Source organism: Daktulosphaira vitifoliae, unplaced genomic scaffold (assembly GCF_025091365.1).
Source record: "Daktulosphaira vitifoliae isolate Bord-2020 unplaced genomic scaffold, ASM2509136v1 Scaffold_2, whole genome shotgun sequence".
NCBI lineage: Eukaryota > Metazoa > Arthropoda > Insecta > Hemiptera > Phylloxeridae > Daktulosphaira > Daktulosphaira vitifoliae.
The window spans coordinates 11,936,259-11,957,757 of NW_026099573.1; the positions used below are offsets into that span (position 1 = coordinate 11,936,259).

At 24.6% G+C, this 21,499-nt stretch overlaps 2 protein-coding genes and 1 long non-coding RNA gene across 7 annotated transcripts in view; 2 read left to right on the forward strand and 1 right to left on the reverse strand.

Moving 5' to 3' along the window:
• Positions 1–1,305: 1,305 nt before the first annotated feature.
• LOC126898924 (uncharacterized) lies at positions 1,306–16,548 on the reverse strand. The gene is made up of 9 exons (XM_050673319.1): positions 16,512–16,548; positions 6,419–7,015; positions 4,946–5,133; positions 4,628–4,887; positions 4,426–4,551; positions 3,113–3,199; positions 2,827–3,050; positions 2,616–2,760; positions 1,306–1,601 (listed from the first exon to the last, which is right to left on the reverse strand). The coding sequence occupies exons 2-9, from the start codon at positions 7,009–7,011 to the stop codon at positions 1,353–1,355; spliced, it is 1,872 nt and encodes a 623-aa protein (XP_050529276.1). The 5' UTR covers positions 7,012–7,015; positions 16,512–16,548; the 3' UTR covers positions 1,306–1,352.
• LOC126898928 (probable G-protein coupled receptor 158) overlaps positions 12,168–21,499 on the forward strand; it is a 114,206-nt gene continuing 104,874 nt past the window's right edge. For 2 of the 4 annotated variants that reach the window (XM_050673336.1, XM_050673338.1), the window contains exon 1: positions 12,168–12,246. The gene's annotated coding sequence lies outside the window, so the exon portion shown is untranslated. Of the gene's footprint in view, positions 12,247–13,148; positions 13,666–21,499 lie in introns of those variants that run through there. The other 2 variants (XM_050673339.1, XM_050673337.1) reach the window with 2 other exon arrangements.
• LOC126898962 (uncharacterized) overlaps positions 18,046–21,499 on the forward strand; it is a 180,102-nt gene continuing 176,648 nt past the window's right edge. The window contains exon 1 of one of the 2 annotated variants that reach the window (XR_007702438.1): positions 18,046–18,334. This is a non-coding gene — a long non-coding RNA (uncharacterized LOC126898962). Of the gene's footprint in view, positions 18,335–18,367; positions 19,079–21,499 lie in introns of those variants that run through there. The other variant, XR_007702437.1, reaches the window with a different exon arrangement.

Sequence of the window (21,499 nt, forward strand, 5' to 3'; positions counted from 1 at the left end):
GAAGAAAAACCCGTCATGTCTAAGGTGAAGGATTTTTTTTAAATTTAAATTGTTTTACTATAAATTATTTTATGTATAGGTTGGAAGTGCTCCTATGAAAGAAGATAAAGAAGCTTTTGCTTTAATTACAGTTTCTCGAACTGAAGTACGAGACTTAGATTTTGCAAATAATGCATGTAAAGTTTTAGCATTCAATTCAACTAAATTGGAACAGGAAACCTTATCATTTCATGATAGACGCTAATATTTACCTACTATCTACAGATTTGCATCGAAGCGTTTCTTATGATAATGATTTTAATAGCTGTCAGATATCATCTATACTAGTCCCATCTATGTTAGGTCCACACTGTGCCTCGACCCCACTGTGCTACCTTTTTTTTAATTATAGAGTAATGGAAGAGCGCGATGGTGTAATTTGTAATGATAAAAATAACATAACCCATACTTTAGCTCCATTTTATATTTTAAAATAGTAAAAACTTCCAAAATAATAGGTTAAAAGTTATCATCGATCAGTCATATTCCTAATAAGAAAATTTTTATTTTATAAGTTTGTTAAATTTGTATATTGCCATTAAAAAAGATGAATTTTACACTCTTATGAGTTGTAAAGGATGAATAATGATAATGATTAATTGTTAATAGTGAAAAAACTAAAAATTAGCTTATGTTTAATAAACATAAACTTACATCATAACTGTTATATAATTTTGACACAGGATAGTTTTATAACTAAAGTGATACTTTAGGATTATTTTAGCTTGACCAGTTATCATTCTTGATTGCAATTAGGGTTAAAACCAATTTGATCATTGTCAAAGTGGTTTACTGTGAATGTAGTTCTATGTAATTTTTATTAATTTTTTAATTAACTATAATAAAAAAAAATAAAATACTCAAAATTTAATTGTTTAATTTTTTTTTGATGTTAATATATATAAATTTGTCATATTACTAATACAACTACTGCTGCTGCTGAAAACACTTAGCAATTTATTTCATAAATGTGAAGACTATCAATTTAAACTAGATAATTTGATCTATATTTTGTAATATTTGATACGCAATTATTTAAAAATATATATTTACAATATAAAAAGAAGCCAAGAATATAAAATTTAAACAACGTTTACAAAATATTCACATATTATTTAGAAACAATTAGTATGAATAAATACGTAGGAAACAAATAAAAAAAGGATTAACATAATTTTCAAAATTAAATGATTAAATTTTTAACTTAATAAATGTATAAGATTTGGACAATGTTAAAGGAGTAATTATAGAAAATATTATATAGTCTAATATTAGACTGAAATAAATTTAACGACAATTTTTATAAATTGAAATTAATTTTCACTGTTAAAAAATTTTTGAAAACACTCAATATTCGCCCAATCACAATTCTTTATTAATTTGACAAAGGCAAATGTAAGTGTTGGAAATGATGTAAGGTAATCTATGGCAAGTTGTTTCAGTCCATAATGATAATTTCGAACTATTGTCAACGTATCGTTAGAAATACAATGTAGAAATTTGCTTGGCATACAATAATTAGTTGGGCCAAATTCTCCTGAATTCTTTATGCCAATAGAATGCTAAAAAAATAGTAATAATTATTTTTGTATATTTCGAATATTTAAAACATAGTTAAAATTAAAAGAAAGTTAATGAAGTATTATAAAACATATGTAAGCTAGAAATTGAAAGAGATAGTTAAATATTTTTAATTCTATTATTTTTATTAAAATAAACCATTTGACGAATTTCGAATTTCTTCAATGGCTTCCTCTAGAATGATATAGGTATTGACATAAATTAAAAACTTGGTTATATGGATCTCATTTTATTTATATATCGTTATTTGCGCTTTAATTCAAGTATAAAATGAACTTGAAAAATGACCTAGACAAAGGGGCAAATCCAAATCTCATTAAAAAAAAAAAAATTATGTTTTATTAATAAAATTTTCATTATATAATCTAGGTCTTAGTCTTTGATTTAGGTAAGTAACTAAAATATAATAAATATATAAATATTAATATTATAAATTATAAAAATAATTCTTTATAAATATAAATATATGGCCCGAATAAAGAAACATTAATATCTAATATACTCAAGTCAGTAACAGTTAAAAACTCATTAATTATCTATTGATAATGGATAATTAATAAGTTCATTAGGTTCTTAACTACGTTCATCTGTCAAAAAATATAAAAAAACTTATATAACTTATATATATCATTATCCATATCCACTCATTACACTGTAATTTGTCTATAATATTAATATTATATTTGTGTATATATTAGTTATATTTTTGTCAGAATATTTGTTATGATAGTGTAAAGCAAGTTTGAAACTCAAACCTTGTGAATAATTGTTGAAAATATTTTTAAGGATAGGAAGTATTATAATATTATTTATTATTATTATATTTATATATTATTCATATCATATAAAAATTTTTTTTGTGGACACCTATTATCGTCTTTATACTAAAAATGATATGAACCTTAAATAAATTTTAATTATAACTCATACACTTAAAAATGTTAAAAATTAAATATAAAATAATATTGAATATTTTTACATATAAAACATATTACCAAATAATCGTTCCAATTTTCTGAGGCAACCTTGTCTAATTTCTTCGATAAGTTATTCTCATTGTTTGAGTTTCCTAAGTACTGTAAGCTAACACAAGTAATCAAAAAATCCCATTTCTTTTGATCGGACCAAAAATAGACGTGTCTTTAAAAAAAAATATCATGTCACTTAGCCAAATAAGTAATTGAAATTGTTTTTTATTTTATTTACTGATTGATAGTAATGATAGTAGGTCTTTTTGACGGATTTTTGTTTAAACATTGGGATACAAGGTTGTATTGTTCGACGTTATTTAATTTCATAACCTTACGTCCTTTTTTTTTATTACTATTTATTTCTTGAACCTTTAGACCAAATGGATGCATACCTCTTGTTAAAGTAAAGTGAATGATCATTCCAAGTGATTGGATGTCGGTTTCTTTATTACAAATTATCTAATATTTAATAAAAAGATATAAACATGAATTTTAATATAAATACAATTGTCAAGTAATACCTTTGTGTGCACATTAAAGTGTTCCATAGTTTCTCGTGACCACCATATAACGTCTGAAGATCTAGGTTTAGTCACTTTGTATAAGATCTGAACAAAAATTTATAAATAGAAAACATAAATAAATTATAAAATAATATATAAATGATCATTTTCAAAGTAACAATTAATGATTGAACAATCTAAGAGTGTATATATTTTACATTTTGTACACAATCTTGATCTGATTTAAGAGGCTAGGACGTGATATCACTTTTTTAAAGTTAAGTTTTAGATTTTCGTTTATTTGTGAGACTTCTGAGAAAAATGCCTCTAGGTCCTACCCTATTTTATGCATAAATATCAAATATCTAAATACCTTCACGAGAGAAATTAAAGAAAGAATTGCTGGAACTACTTTTACAATTTCGATGATATCTGTTGTAAGTCAAATTGTAAAATTATTAATTAACGATATTACTAGTGTCAAATTATTATGACCTATGGCCACTGATACAGATCAAATGGTGACTTGGTCTATTAAACGAATTTTGATTTATGAAAAATATATACACACGTCCATTTTTATAAGATTTTAATTTAAAAAATGTAAGGAGATCGATAAATCAGTTTATGTATATAAAGTGTTTTTTTCAACATTAGTCATTCAATATCTTCTTAAATAATAGGAAAACTTGAAAACTAAATTCTTTTAAATAGTTACATAGATATTTAGGTAGCATATATCTAATTAATAAAATGATTTTTTTTAATAACTACTTTGGTAGAGTACTTCATAAGTTATTAAAATGTTCATACCTAGCCAAGAGAAGATGTGAGACGGAAAAATACATATCTAATAATAAAATTAGTTGTACTTAAATATGTATGTTGTCATATGAAAAAATAAAGTTAGCATCATTTAAGATATAAGGGATGAACTTAAAACGATCACATGATTGCAAAATTGAAAAAAATATGGAACTAAAAGAAACCTACAAAAAAACTTATTTTTATTTTTCGATTAATTGGTTCGTGATAAATGAATAACTCTATATATGAAATTAGTCAGAAAAACAATTATTAATCTTGTTATTACTCTAGGAGAAATCAAGTGACTAATGTTAAAAAACCCGTTTTGTATACAGTGTGTCTCGCCAGGTATTGAAATGTTTATTACTTTTTTATACAATGAATATTTAACGTTCTTTTTTTATTAGATAATTTATAGTTTAAACGTAGTCTAAATATGCAAAAAATAAAAATAAAAATTATAGCGAAATGATTATTCGATTTCAAAACCCGGGTGGGACACATAGATATAAAAAAGTACTAACATCGGCCATTCCAAAATCAGCTAAATGAATACATCCAGTGGCACCAATAAGCACGTTTGATGGTTTTAAGTTGCCATGAATTATACTTGGTTTTGATTGGTGTAAAAATTTCATACCATTTACTATCTAAAACTAAAACTAGTTATTTAAACTGTATTAAGAATGAGATGTTAGCATTATTTATTAAATTAGCTTATATCACCTGTTTTACAGCGTTTCGATTATTTAAATTAAAAAGCTCAGGTCTCTTGTATGTTAGCTGAATATATGTCTCAAGATTATAATCACAAACGGGCATAACTAGCCATATTCCTTTAGTATACTCAACATAATGGGTGTAAGGTAAAACATTAGGGTTATTCAGACCGAGTAGTCCGCCGTCAATTAGTTGAGTCAGCTTTGATGCTACTTTTATCGATATGTCATTATTTTTTGAAAATTTTTTTACTGCAAATAAATGCCCTGAAAAAATGCAAAGTAAAACATAATGTTGTTTGGCAACTTTATTTTCAATATGTACCATTAGCGTTGAGAGCAAATTCTATTCGACCAAAGTGGAAGCCTTCTGATAGTATCATATTGCAATTGTTGTTGTTTGAGTGGATAAAACGCAATCGATCATCACCCAAAGACTTACCAAATTCAAATGGAATTCTTTTAAGCAAAACTAATTGCTGGTGATATCTTTGCGTATTAAAATCTTGCATTCTATTTATTTTAAGATTATTTCTATTTATTTTATTTATCTTAAAAATATTTTTTAAATAAACAATTTTTTTCATAATTTAGAGCAAAGGATTTTAAGGAATTCAAGAAAAGAGCCATAAAGTAACCATTAAAACAATAGTAAATAATAATAATAATACTAATAAGAAATGAAGTAACCAATTTTTTTCAAGATAACAATGAAATTTAAGAAATTAAGATTCAAGCTATAGAAGGAAAAATATTAACTGATAATGATATAAAATTAGACAGTTAATTATATTAAATGATAAAAGGTACTAAAAAAAACTAGAACATTGGTAATCCGATAAAGTAAATTTAGTATCTGAAAATTGATATTGATTAAAATCACTATTACAAATTTTTTGGTAAGATTTTGATATAGAAATTTAAATTATTTTGACTTTTGTTAGTTGATCATAATTTGAGCATAAAATAAAATTGTAATTTTTTATAAGGTTATACCTTCAGCCTTCCTTTATTATTATCATTAGAAAGGTTAGGTACTAACGTGTTAAAATTGTAATTTGGTTAAACTTGGCTTACAATTAAAAGTTGATACAATGTCACTTACAACTTAATTTGATTTTTCTAAACCTAACTTAAACTTAGAAGTTAAAAAAATGATTAATTTCTCCAGATTACTCTAGATAACTTTACAAGCATATGAAAAAATTATATTAAAACTTTAGGTTTTCAAATATTGCTATTTTTATATCAGTACTGTTTTGGCTAAAATATAAGTGTTAATAATAATTGAAAAAAAATTATTTATATCAGAGCTAGGAACCGAAATGATTTCAATTTTTTTTTAATATTTACCTTATCTAGTAAGGTGATCTATATCAAATTTTTGAAAAAAATTTGTAAAGTCAATAATTATAGAAACGAAAAATAATTATGAAATAATTTTGATAACCTTAACCAAATCTACAATATAACTTAAAAAGTTATAATAAGGTTTCAAGGCGGTCTCACAATATTTTTGTTGGCTGTGATTATTTTTTCATCATGCACCAAAAAAAAAAATTCGATATAGATGAACTAAATATAAGTAAAATTGCGAAAAACCGAAATTATTTCGATGGCGAAAAAAAGCGGAGACGGGCATAAAAAATAATACACGGTAAAATTAATATCTTATTAGTATCGCATCGAAGCTAAAATTTAACAAGGCTTTAAATCTATAAAGGCAATAATAGACTTCAAACAGTCTTATTATTTTTAATATCAGTTCTTACTTAAATGATTGATTTTTAAAACTTACCTTTCAGGCAATTTATTCCGAACATAGGGAAATTTTGATTCTACTGCTTTGCCATATTTAATTGATCGTCGCTTACACGGGTTCTCTACAAAGCCTCTCTCACAAAACTTCTGTTGTGATTCCGTTAAAGTAAAAACTGATTCATACGAGAGAAGTTCTTTTTTTATTTTATCAGCAACTTCATGCAATATATGTAATTCACACTCCTTACTAGTCATTTGCATTCTTAATCGTTGTTTGAAGTCTGACCAACTGCGTTTAAATGAATCTAAAAACGCCGATTCTACATTTGACAATGAATTTAGTATTTTTTTGCGTTTCTTATCTTTATAGCCACTGTTTGAAAGATCTTTTAATGATTGAGCAGTATCGTTGGCCCATGAACTTTTGATTCGCGTCATAATCTCATCAAAAGTATTATCCAGTGAGCGTAAAGTCTCTTCCATGACCATTCGCTTATTATTTTCCTTCACAATTACATTATCAATGGTATTTTTACGGCATAAATCTTCATATTTGCGATCAGTGACAATGTGTTTTTTTAAAGTTGGTTGTTCGTTACTTTTTCCAAATGATTTATGTCTCTTTGACATATTACTGTCTCGATTTAAACACAACGTTATAATTTATTTCAAAAATATTTACCGAAAGTATTAAAATGATAAATACTTAAAATATTTATGCATTTCTATGTGTATTTTAATGTGATTTCTTGAATATGGAAATAAATTTGAATGTGTACGTAAATCATAGTATTTCAGCAATTTATAGTTAAATTTAGATTTATTTATTTTAACTGTTCTGTTGTCGAGGTAATGTTCAAACATTTGAAAAAAATGAAATTTTATGTTTCGTAAGAGATATTAATAATTTTGGAGAACCTAAAGTTGTATAAAATAAATGTTTAAGTGAAATTACGAAAATTCTACAGTTATAGTCTTATTTAATATGAATATTTTTGAACTATTTTTTTTTTTACTTACGTACCCTTTTATTTTTAAAATAATCTTAATATTTTTATATTAATTTAGAGTAAACAATTAAATATTAATAGTTTATTGATTTTTTTCTATTCTTAGTGTACGATACATTTTAGATATAGTATTATTTTGTATGTGTATTAAATCTCAACTATTTAAAAAAATATTATTCATTTTCAAAATTGTTTATAGATGATAATTTTTATTAAAACTTAGGAGGCGGTTTGATTATAGTTTGAAAATTTGTGATGATTTCATTACATAAATAATAATTTTTAATAAACCAGAGTTAATGCTAGAACTTGTGGTGTGCTACTGTCAGAAAGATTGATAATGTCGTAAGATCGATTCCTTTAGAAAAAATGATTAAAATGGTGAAAATACATTTTTTTTTTTGTTTGGATGGTTAATGTCTTATGTATATCCCCTTAAAAACCCTTCAACTGTGCTGTTGCTAACTGCTTCTACAGCTCAGGGCTCTATAAAATATTGGTTTCATAGCACGCGCCTCCTCATTCTACTCTTGTGTTAATTTTGAAATACATTTTATAAAATAATTTAAATCATATAAATTAAAATTAAATGATTTTTTCTGTAACCAAGCTCCTAATTATTGATATATTGCCCGTTTTTAAAAATAAGCGTATTAATTGTAGAGAAATGAAAACATGAAAATATTTTATAAATTAACGGGAGGAAGGGTACAGTAGAAAAATGCCTGATGAATATTCATAAGCCGCGCTACCGTTTACGCTACATTTATATTGTAGTTTTAATGTTAATAATTTACAAAATACGGTTAAAAAGTTGTTATTAATTAGTTTATAATTAGTTTTCTAACTTTTAAACAAGTTAAATATGCAAACCTTTTAAACAAAATTGGTCGACAACATTATAAAGTGTAAGAGATAGAACTGAAAAATACTTTTTTATCGATTGATGAAAAATATTTGTTAATAAGAAAGTCAAAAAAAGAAAATATATTCTCATTAATTGTTTAAAATATATTGAGATATATTTATCATTACATAATGCAAACTGTTTCAATCATAAATCGGATTAAAGTTATTAATAAGAGTACTTTCCGTCACTTTGGCAAAGAACTAGATTTTTACTTAAATATGGAAGTATTCAGTTAGTTAGTTAAAAACTGTTTATTAACTATTGAGCTGAAAACTATTTAAAAGTTCCCATAGGTACTCGTCTTTTTTAAATGCCTGAAATTTGTATTTAAAATAACGTTAAATTTTTTTATAGTGAAATAGTTTCAGCTTTGTTATCAAGAATTTTTTATTCGATGAAAAGTTTTGAGTATATTTTTGTAATAAATGATCAATCTTTTTTTCCAAAATATTTCTACAAATGTATATAACTTTATGATCATATAATTCAAAGTTAGACGAATAGAGTTTTTCCTAAGGTATCAAAACTGCTTTAATTGCTAACATTTATGACCAAAGTTATACTTCTTAACACATGTTAATTTATTATTGGAAAATCTTATTTTTACACCAGACATATCTTTTAAAGTTTTGTTAATTTAATTATTATATATTGGGTTATTTTAAATGTATAGCTTTTATATTTCTACAATTATAGGAAGATTGATAACTTATCTGACTGCTCTATGCTCCAGAATGATCTCAACAACCTGGTCTCCTGGTTTAATAATATTGGTCTTCAGTTTAATATAAATAAATGTCATTCCATGTCATTTTTAAGACACCGCTCCCCTATTAACTATACTTACTCCATCAATGGTTCAAGTGTAACATCGGTTTGTAGTAAGAAAGACCTAGGTATTATCTTTAATTCCGATCTCAATTTTCACTCCNTTAAAATTAAACTTAGTACAGTCTAAACCTGAAATAATAAAAACATAGCATACAGAGGACTATTACAGAATGATATGATAACATTGATTAAATCCACTATTCAAAAACACTCCAATATAATATATTAAATTCTCTTTAACCTATTATTTAAGACTGTTGATTTTTACAAAAAAACAATATATGTAATAAGAGAGAATAAAAAAAAATGTGTATTTTTCCCTCTATTAATCTATTCCACGTGGTATACAATTGATTGATTTGCTTCTATTTTATCATATAGTACGTTTTAATATCTTTGATATAGATTTGATATACAATAGCATTAGATAGGTATTCCGAAACATTTTCAAAAATTGAAGAGAAAAAAATGTTGTAAATATGTTTTGTTCCGTTTTAACATTTTCTTAGCATAATTTTTTTATGTATTTAAAAAAATATATCAAAAGAAAAATTATTGTATGTAGTATTATTAGTTTTTTTTAATCCTTTAAATACATGATATAAATATAGCATATCAATTAATGAGAAATATATACAATAAATAGGAAAGTTTAAAGGACACTTTAGGTGGAAAGTTTCAAGTATTTAGGAACAGTTGTGCAAAAGAGCGGCGGTATTGACGAGGATGCAAGACACAGGATTAAATGCGGGTGGTTGAAATGGAGAGAAACGTCTGGTGTCTTATGCGATAAAAGAATTCCAATCAGGCTGAAAGGTAAATTCATAAGACTGTAGTGAGATCAGCTATGATGTATGGTTCAGAGTGTTGGGCGGTTGATAAGAAAGTAGAGCAGAGAATGAGTGTAGCAGATATGAGAATGCTAAATTACTAAAGCAGGGTAGTTAAAAGATAAATCAGTTATATTCCAGAGAACTTACATGTTTGGGCTAGAAAAGAGAATGGTTAAAAGACATATTGTAGGCACGATAAGGGAGATGATTATGGCCTATCTTAACCAAGAAAAGGATATTATTTAAAACCAAGTATGTCAAGGATTAGTTGGTGAGATTGATTTGTGTCAGATATCGATGAGGAAGAGAGGAGAAGACCAATAATTTTGTCATGCTTAAATTATAGTATTATAGAGAAGAAGGAGATACTAGTCACTGAAGAAAATAAAATGGGGTAAAACATTAAACTGAAACATTAAAATAATCATAAAAACTCCCTTATAAAGGTAAACTGAAATTAAAATGGAAGGCCATTAAATCTTTCCCAAAACTATCTGTTCTTGGACTTCTAACATAAACTTAATACCTATCGAAATCCTTCAGAAATTCTAGTGATTAGTTTGAAACTTTCGGTAGCTATCTAATTACACATTCAGGTGTTTTAAAACTCTTTATTAGCTCTACCTCGTCATACTGGAGATGGTTTAAGACATAGTATAAAGAGTTTTTGATATTACCATAATCATCTTAATATGATATATTAATTGTATATCTTGTAGTTTGTACACAAAATTTATTCTATGTAATGAATTTTGAAATGTAGTTATTTACTTGTAGCTTGAAGACCACTAGAAAAATGTAAATTATAGGATATTTAAGCGTTTTTTAAGTATGCAAACGCAATTTCCCTGAAGAGCATACAGTGAATACTATTCTTGGAATTTCTATTGTGTTATAAAAAGTAGGTAAGATTGCCCTTTTAGAAGACAATTCGATAGACCAAGTAGTATTCTTATTTTTAATAATGAAATCATACACATAATACATGTGTCATTCACAAATAATATTTATTATAGATTTGTTCGCTTTTATTGGATGTAAACAAATTAAATGTTGAATAAATATATTTTAGTGATAGAGGTATAAAAATTACACCTTATTTTCTTCATATCACAATGCATGTTTGCTTAAGGAATTCACAAGAATTGAGTTTTATTTAAGTGCTTTCTTCCGGAAACCCATTAACCAGTAATGCCAGAAACCAACAACACACTAGTTTATATGTAAATACTTTAAGTTTTATTCGAGTCATATGTTTTTTTTTTTAAACATTTTTTGATAGAATAAAATTTTATTTTATCAAGTAAAAATTAGGTTAGTAATAATAGTTTATTATTTTATTTTATTTTTAAACTATTTTGTTTACATATTGATTTTTATATTAAATTTTAATTTTGACTGGAAAAAAAACCAATCAGTCAAACTAAATAGTGTGTTAAAAGAAAATTAAAATAAGTACATCGTTTTTTATAAGTAATTTATAAGAAAATTTCTCAATAATAATCTGTAATGAAATATTGAATTTGCTAACATTTGGTTAGAATATATATAACAATGTGTATAAAGTTCATACTGGATTCTTTTCTTAACTTTGTGGAGGTAAAATAATCAAAATAAGTTTAAATTTATATTTAATTTAAGTTAGATTCATCTAACTTTTATAAAAATTGGTTGACTTATTACTATGGCAAACCCTCGTAAAGTAATTTAAAATAAACAAAAAAAAAAAAAATTGAACACAAAAATAGCATGTCTTTTAACTATGGCAGCCATTTGCATGTAGATGATAAGTTGTTGATACAAATTTATTTTTTTATTTATTGTACGTAACATAAAAATTAATTGACTTATGTTTAATGGACGCAATAATTCCGGAACATTTTCAAAAATTAAGTTGAAAAATTTGAATTTTGCAAAAAAATTTCTATTTTGAATTCCTCCCGTGATTAAGTAAAAGGACAAATTTTGAAAAAAATAATATCAAATGAAAAAAAAAATACCTAAGGTTTCAACATAAAAAAAACTATTTTGATTCGTTCATTTTTCAAAAAGTTATTGCAGTTTTAAGAAAAAAATAATTTCTTAAATAAGCAGCCAAATTTTAGATAAGGTAAGGTCAATGGAAAGACGCAGAGCGGTGGTGCAACTTTCATAGGGGCGCTAGTGGCGGTTGGGATAGTTGCATCTCGCCAAGTCATCCAGGCGCTTTCAGTGTGTGCTTTTAGTTTGGCCGACTATACGAAGCCGCGTGGACGATGCTGTTGTCGTCGCCTATAGAAATGTAAGTTATTCTTACGTTTGCAATTTTTATTTTCAAATCATAAAGAAAGATTATTTTTAAAAGTCCTACTTGACTGGTAAAATCGAAAATATTGTTAGATTGGTTGATTTTACCATCTCTGGATTCAACTATATAAATTATAGTTTGTTAATTATAATTAATACAATTGTTTCTTATTATTTCTATATCCTTAAATCTATTAATTTATAGACTGTTTAAATAATAATATTTGATAAATATAGAAGACATTTTATTCAGTGTTATACCAACAGTATGGTGTATTAATTACTTAGTTTAATTTAATTTTTTAATTTTAAAATGATTTTTCTACGATGTAAAATTCTATATTGTTTTAATGATGTTTTAAGAGTGCGCTGGATTTTCATATATCCGAGTTTAAGGTTATGGATTATCGTTTTTACTTACGACAAAAATCATAATTTGATAAATTATTTATTTAAACAAGTTAAATTTTACAATTCATTTATACCAGTGTTTATGAATCAATTAGAATTTTTAACCGAGAAAAAACTTTATTTGTATAGAGAAATTATATAAAGAAACTATTAAAAATTACACAACATTTTTATTTACGGCTGATGTGTGCGTAGATGATATAGGAGATCGTGTGAAGTGGAGGTTCACAATAAGGGTGGCCAACCCCAAGTAGTAGAGATTAAGGCGAGAAAAAGAAGATATTTTTCTTTTAATATCATAAAATAACTAAAAATAATCAATTACATTTACTAATTATTGTGATAAATTTTCGTCAGAAACAAATTCTAAAAATGGGAAATTCTGTTAAAAATTTAATTACAATCTTTACAATATCCAAACTTAATAATGTAATTAACTACTAACTTTGATTTAAAAATATATATATATATATATTGCTATTTATTTAGAAGTAAGACACAGGATTAAGTACGAGTGGTTGAAGTGGTGAGAAGCGTCTGGTGTGTTATACGATAAAATAATTACAATGAGACTTAAAGATAAGTTCTATAAGACTGTAGTGAGACTAGCTTTGATGATTCAAAGTGTGAAGTGGCTGACAAGAAATTAGTACAGATAATGAGTGTAACAGAGATGAGAATGCTTAGATGGATGAGTGGAGTTACTCTCTAGAGAAGATAGGATAAGGAACGAATATATAAGAGGTAGTATAGGTCAATCGTGGATAAGATAAGAGAAAATAGACTTAGATGGTTTGATCATGTTATGAGCACAGAAGAATCGGAAGCTGTAAGAACAATTATAGAAATGAATGTTGAAGAAGATGTAGAGAAAATCAAAAAAAGGTGGAGGGATGTTTTTGAATTTGATGAGGACAGCTGATTTGAGAGTGGATGATGTGGATGATCGTGTCAAGTGGAAGTTCAGGATAAGGATGGTCGACTCCAAGTAATTGGGATTAAGGTAAGGAAAAAGATAGAGGGATATACTTTTATTTAAAAAATTGATTAAACACTTCAAAATTTACTTAAGTATAATAATCGAAGAATACAAGAAGGAGTAACAAAATTTAGAACACATACAATGAATATTTAGTCAAAAGGTATCCAGTAGTCATATACATAATAAATGAAAACCAACAGAGATTATTGAATTATGTAAAATATTCGTCCGTATTGTACCAATACTGCATGAGTAATTTTCTTAATATCACAAAAAAAATGTTTGTTTTTTTAATTTATATATTTTAAGTAAATATATATTTGAAAGTAAATGCATATTCCAATGTTCTTTGAAAAATATAGAAAATAAATATTTTAAATTACATAATTTCCCATAAACCTAAAAGTTATATATGTCAAATACGAGATTTTTAATAAAGAAAAGAGTGTTAACAGTATAGAGAAGTACTAATAAAAATATTTATTACACTAACAACTTATTTTGTTAATTACAATATATTAACCATAATTGTACAATTTTTTTCATAAAATAATTTTAAATATGGTATATTATTACAATATTTTTTTGTAACTTTATAATTGATTGTAAGAGCATAAATAGGAATTTAATTTAGGAGTTGATTTTAGTTAAGATATTGTATATTTATTAATCTCATTTCCTATGTTATGAAATTGTACTTTAAGATATCCAACAATTGTAATCGTAGCTGTTGCATGGTAAATAAAATTGCATTCTACATTTACTATTCATAACTTTGCTATTTTTATATCTTTTTAATTTTCCTAAACAAAAATTACAATTGAAAATTCTCATGACATCATTGTTAAAAACATATGAAAAACTTTTATTACAGCAGTGTACTAAAATTAAGTAACGTAAAATAATCAAAACCTTTAGAATAATTTTAATTAAAAATTTAGATTCTTTGATGAATATATGGTAAAAACAGTCATTTTAAATAATGATAGTTGATAGTAAAAATTAAAACGATATTTTTTATTTTAGAATTCGAGCATCTCATTGTGTATATTATTCTTGAAAATGCGTAGAAGATTATATTCAACCCTTATTTTTCATTGTTTAGCACAAAATAATTATAGCTTGCATCTAGTACAATAAAGTAAATTAAAAACAGATAATTAGATATCTAACTATGCTTTTATTCGGTATTGTTACATGAGTGCTTTTTTTAAAGTAATAATAGATCATGGAAAGAATAATGAAATATTTTTAATTGAGTAGATTACTAAAACAATAATTTTTTTCATAATTTTCTATAAATTTTGTTTGTATCCGAATTAATTTAAAATGAGGGAATAACAAATAGGATAGAGATTTAACCAAAAAAATAATTGTTTTTAAATAATTATTATTAACATATTTTTGTGGTAAATTTTACTCACATTATATTAATAGTTTTGATGCCTTGAGTAATAACTATAATTATTAATTGGAATAATATATACTCATCAGTGGGAAATAAAATTAGATGTGAATATAGTACTTTAAATAATTTAAAAAAAAAATGGAAGTTCTCAAATATTTCTACGTAATTAATATACCAATATAATAGAATACTGTTTTACAAAAATAGTCAACAAATAACATGGTAAAGATTAAATGTTGTCATTTGTTTAATTATCCTGAGGATATTCCGTTAACAAGAGAGTTTTATACCAAACAAACATATTTAATTAGTTTCAAAAATATTGTTTTTACAGTCGTCACTCATTTCAACTTAAATATACTTTGAAATATTATCATTGTAACCATGGCACCCTTAAACAACAAAAGACAACGAACTAAAGGGATCAGCGCGAGGATAACGTCGATTAATAAATACCAACAAGACATTAGGGTGTTTTTGTACCTTAGAATTATAATATCTCAATAATAACTCAAAAGAACGCTTTAGAGTCTTTAAAATCTTGAACGATTATTTAATCTCCATTTTTAAATCGTTGTCACTTGTTTTGTGAGCACTAATGTTTCAATGAGTATTATAAATATTTATAATAGACATGAAAATTAAGAAAACATTATTACTTATAACATATTGCAAGTATTTTATCGTATTTGTAGCATTAAATTTCTAAAATAATCAATGTTAATCTATGATGAATTATTTCAAATAGTATTTTGTGGTGGGAGTGTATAAATTTTACATCGTTTTTACTATCCCCTTAAAAAGACACCAGTTATTTTTGCTACATAATGAATTTATCAAACTAACTGTTTAGCAGGAGTGTAGCTTGTTTCCGATAAGGAAGACCATTTCTTTATATTTTCTGTAACTGTTTCAAATTATTTTTTTATTTATTTTCAAAAGTGAAATATGATGTATAAATTTTTAACAGGTTATCTTTTGACGTTTTTATAGAATACTAATTTATTGATAAGCTTGAATTTGTTCTGCATTACTTAATTGATCTAAAAAGTTGATTATATAACAGAAGTATTTAAAATTAATTTTTTTTAAGTAGAACAATAAATGGTTAGTAAAAGTTAATATTTTAGTGGAAAATTTAATTTTTATACACTTAAATTAATTGAAATGTATGATGAAATTTTGTTGTATTATACAGATGGTCTATGATATTTTGAAAAATCAAAAAACTTTTGATGTCTTGAATATTTTGCGTTACGTTTTTTTAAAATTATTATTATTATACTTTACGACTACGATTATCATCATAACGGCATGAGACAAATTATAATACTACCAAAAAGATCTACAAAATTTTATCTTCCTAAATAATAATACTATATAATAATAAATAACAATATTAAGGTGAATTATAAGTACACATTTAAATAATAATAATAATCATAAAAAAGTTACATACCTGTAATTCCAATAGTTGGTGCTAAAGGAATGCCTTTTCTTTCTTTTTTTTTCACAATATATATTTTAATGTTTGTTTGCATAAAATGAACAAATGAAAATTCGAATTTTCACTAACTTTAAAGTACTGTAGATCATATACTACCGTAAATTAATAAGATTTTTTTTCTCTAAATAGTTTCTTGTATCTACTCTAAATAGGGTAATCTTCATTATTTTTTTTAAGAAAAAATATTAATTATGAAAGTTATTTATAAACATATAATATTTCTGATGATATTTTGATAGTCCTAAAATGTTATAATTAGAGTACAAAATTTTTTTTAATTGCTCTTTGATTGAAAAATTTATTATATATATTTTAGCTATTATCTTATAATGTACAGTTAAAAGTTTTATTTTTGGTCGAAATCTTTAAAATATTATTATTAATTTTGATTAATATTGAATCTATTGTAATAAGAATTATAAATAATTCATATTGTCACATTCATTACACAAAAGATTTCTTAAGCGTCAACCTGAAGAATAAACTATATACAAATTAAATTTAAGAGTTGAAAAATGTTTACTCTTACTGAGAGGATTTGCAGTAGTGTAGTTATATTTAAAGGTTATCTTACTATTTGACCGACCTTAACCGATAGATATATGTAGTAAACAAATGTTGCAGCCAAGTAGTATTATTCTCTCAAAAGTATTTCCTGTATTTAAAAATATGTTCCCTTGCAGTAGTGTATTTTCACACCGTGTCGTTAAAAAAAGTAAATTATGCGTGACATATAGTTTTGGCCGATTTTCAAAAGACAGCAGTAATCCACTAACCACTAACACGTAACCATTAAAAAAAAAATTATTTAAAGAAGTGAAAAAATCGATTTTTGTATGACAAACAATTTGAAATAATATGAGCCTAGTTATATGTTAGATAAAAATTTATATGTATGCATACATATATGTGTATATACATAAATAGTATGTTATTTTATTCATAAAATAACAAACTAAATCGTGTTAACTTTATTTGATATGATATAAAAATTAAACAGTATTTATGAAAATAAGTTTGTTCTTAAGACTTGAAAAATAAATAAAAACTTAAATATTTTGTGATATCTAATCTTGTTTTGAAACTTTTTAAATGAGTATTTATTTTATGTTGTTCAATATTTACAAACTATTAAAAAATGTAAAAGCAAATTTAAAATGTTACGTTTTCTATAAATCAACATGATTTTTTAATTGTTTATCAGTTCTTTAAAGTTAGAGAAAAATTTTTAAAAGGAATGAAAAAAAAATTACTTAAAGCATATCCTACATTAATTATAGTTTTTAAATTAATATTAGAACTTATTTCAGTTTAAATGCTATAGCGACACTCAAAACATTGATTTTTTTTTAGCGTAAAAAAATTTTAAACTTATTTGAATATTTTAAATTGTTTTTGATAATATTTGATGAATTTTTATTTGCTCCACAATAAAGTAAAAAAACGGTAGCATAGTGTAATCCTTTCACAGTGTGAGCATGGCATAGTTGGGTCCAGTATAGATGATATCTGACAGTGATTAAAATCACTATCATAAAAAACGCTTCGATGCAAATCTGTAGATAGTGTTTAATTAAAAAAAAAAATTTGTTAAAATAGCATATTTTTGAATACGGTAGCCATTTGCGCATAGAAGATAGGTTGTCGGGACAAATTTTTTTTTTTTATTTTATAGTACATAAAATAAGCTTTAATTTGATATATGTTTAAAAGACGCAGTATTTCCGGAACATTTTCAAAAATTAAGTTGAAAAAGTTATTTTTTGTAAAAAAATGTTATTATTTTAAATCTCCCCCAGTGAGCAGAATAAGTGTTAGATTTTCAAAAAAAAATATATCAAATGAAAGGGAAATATCTAAGGTTTCAATACAAAAAAATATTATTTTTATTTGTTCATTTTTGAAAAAGTTATGGCAGTTTTAAGTACAAAAAACATCCCGATAAAATGTAATTTTTATCGCAAACATTACATTTTTTTTTAAATTTTCGACAGCCATTTGCACATAGAAGATAAGATGTCGGGACAAATTTTTTTTTTTCATTTGATAGTATATAACATAACCTTTGATTTGATATATGTTTAAAGGACGCAGTATTTCCGGAACATTTTCAAAAGTTCAGTTGAAAAAGATCTATGTTTTTTACAATATTTTAAGTTTTGAACGCCCCCTATATAAGGGGAAATTGTCCAATTTTAATAAAAAGTATGTCAAATGAAAGATGTACTTATAATGTATTTAGAAAAAAAAAATTTGTGCTGATATATACATTTTTCAAAAAGTTATAGCATTTTTAAGTTGAAAATTTAAAATCGAAAATCGAAAATTTTAACACAAAAATAGTGTTTTTTTAACTACGGCAGCCGTTTAAATGTAGAAGAAAAAGTGTCGGGACAAATTTTTTTTTTTCATTTTATAGTACATAAAATAAGCTTTAATTTGATATATGTTTAAAGGACGCAGTATTTCCGGAACATTTTCAAAAATTAAGTTGAAAAAGTTATTTTTTGTAAAAAAAAGTTATTATTTTAAATCCCTCCCAGTGAGCAGAATAAGTGTTAGATTTTCAAAAAAAAATATATCAAATGAAAGGGAAATATCTAAGGTTTCAATACAAAAAAATATTATTTTTATTTGTTCATTTTTGAAAAAGTTATTGCAGTTTTAAGTACAAAAAACAACATTTAATTTTAAGAAATTGGTGGATTATTTAAAAGCAAAATTCTAACTCAAAAATAGCTCCATGTTTCTGGTGCAGAAGGAAAAGGGCAACCACTGCACTTAAATTTCCCCAAGATATACCAATCCATCCAATTGGTCAACGACATATGAAACCTTTAGTAGAGAATAAATAAAAATATAAAAAATAAATGTAAGATTTATGATTATTAGTATATTCTTAAAGATAAAAAATTAATTGTATTAATTGAAAACGACGCTCATTCTGTTAATTTTGCCAGAAGACTATTGGGATTTAAAAAATTATGATTTGGCTTATTATTTTTCAAAGAAATCCAGAGTATTATTGGATATAAATAAATAAACGATATAGTGTAGTTAGAAAAATAATATTTCTCAATTAAATCTTAAAATAAAAAAGGTAGTAAGGTATGAACTATTTTTAACACCTGTAATTGAAAAAAAAAATTTGTACTTTATTGTTTTTTTTATAATTTTACAATCGCTAATGAGGAAAATTAAATAACTGTTGTAAAAATAAAATTTAACAAATTTATAATAGCTGAGTTCATAAAGTGTTTGACAATGTATCTTAGTCTTGTTAAAACTTTTTTTATCTGCCACACTTTATACGATCTATTCCAGGAAACAGACAAAACGTGCAAATAGTTTATCGGGATTTAGTTAAAAATATCTTTGTTGTAAAAACAGACGAAGTTATTATTTTAATGCCCTTACGCAAAACGTAAAAAAAAGGTTTCTTTTAATCTAAGATTTTTAAGCTAATACCCTTGGGAAGTCAATGATGTTTTAACAACCAATTAAAATGACTAACAGACAATATTTAAATGCGATTATGTTAATGTACTACCTTTTTACTATCATCAAAGTTACCTGGGAATGTTTAATATAAAGAACCTACATTATAATTGGATATCTCTCTAAAAAAATTTGTTTATTATTATGATTTAGATTTTTATTTGACACTTGTAGATGTAGAATATTTTTGTTTTCAGAGTTAAAAGTAAATTTTGACGTGGTATGTATTTAGTTTTTAGGAAGTATATTTCTCTTAAACACAACAAGATCAATAGTATAGTTGACATCTCATGAGCTTTACTTATGAAATAGGTAAATAATGGACATTTTCATGAACATAATTACTCTCTGATTCCCCCAGTAACAGATACTATTTAATAAACAGTAGAAATTATAATTCTCTGATTAAGTGTATACATATATTATTGGGTCATAAATTTGCATAATCCTTTGCACTTTGACAAAAAATAGTTTATTTATGTATGAAAATGCAGCCATTAAAAGCAAATAATTGGACATAGAAAATATTATCCATTATGAGCTTGATATTATAGGCCTATAATTAGAGTTGGTTGAAACTTCAGGAATTTATATTTTTAAATATTTTACGTAAAGTTAGACAAATAAAGTAAATTTGGGTTGTCATACAATAATTTTACGTTTTTGGTAAAAATTTAAACTGTTAAACATTTCTTAAAATGTAAAATTTTATTTTATTTTCGAGAGAAATTAATCGTTTCATATTAATAAGACAAAATTCTAATTGATCTCAGCTATTCTAAAGTAGAGGAACATTATTTCAATATATTTGCTAGAAAAAAAGCTGAGAACTATGAATAACCATTTCAATAGTTAGTCACACACTAAATATATTGATTGGTAGAGACTTACATAAATCCTTTAAGCCTTCTCAAATGCCAAAGTTTAAAATACAGTTAGGTAAAAAGATTTTTTAAAAATAAAATGCTTCATATCATAATATTTAAAAAAATTTCTTGCCGTCTCTTTTATGTGCACAAGTTAGTTTTATGTAACTGTAAGTTATTTAACTATTGGAAATTGTGTTACTCATTCATTTGACAAGAAGTTGTATCATCTTTATATTTTTTTGCCTTTATTACAACTATATACAGAGTGTCAAAGTTAGTAAAATTATTTTCAAATAGAGCCCATTAAAAATTTTACAAGTACATAGAATTAATACTACCTACTAATAAAAGAATTTACCAACTACACATTTTTTCAAATGATTAAAAATAAAAACGTGTATGAAATTATTATTATTTTTTTAATGATCATGTATTATACTAATTTACTAATTAACTTATACAATTACGTTTTTCTTTTGTCTACCACTAGATTTTAGTACGTTTGTATTTTTAATCATTGTAAAAAAAAATTAAAATTTTTTATTTAGAAAATTTACAGATATATATCCTTGT

Excerpts from the sequence above, each read along its gene's own strand:
- LOC126898924 (XM_050673319.1), bottom strand. The coding sequence starts at position 7,011 with ATGTCAAAGAGACATAAATCATTTGGAAAAAGTAACGAACAACCAACT. Across the intron at positions 4,552-4,627 it reads ATCGAAACGCTGTAAAACAG|ATAGTAAATGGTATGAAATT; the intron begins GTGATATAAGCT and ends TTTTAGTTTTAG. Across the intron at positions 1,602-2,615 it reads AAAATTGGAACGATTATTTG|CATTCTATTGGCATAAAGAA; the intron begins GTAATATGTTTT and ends CTATTTTTTTAG.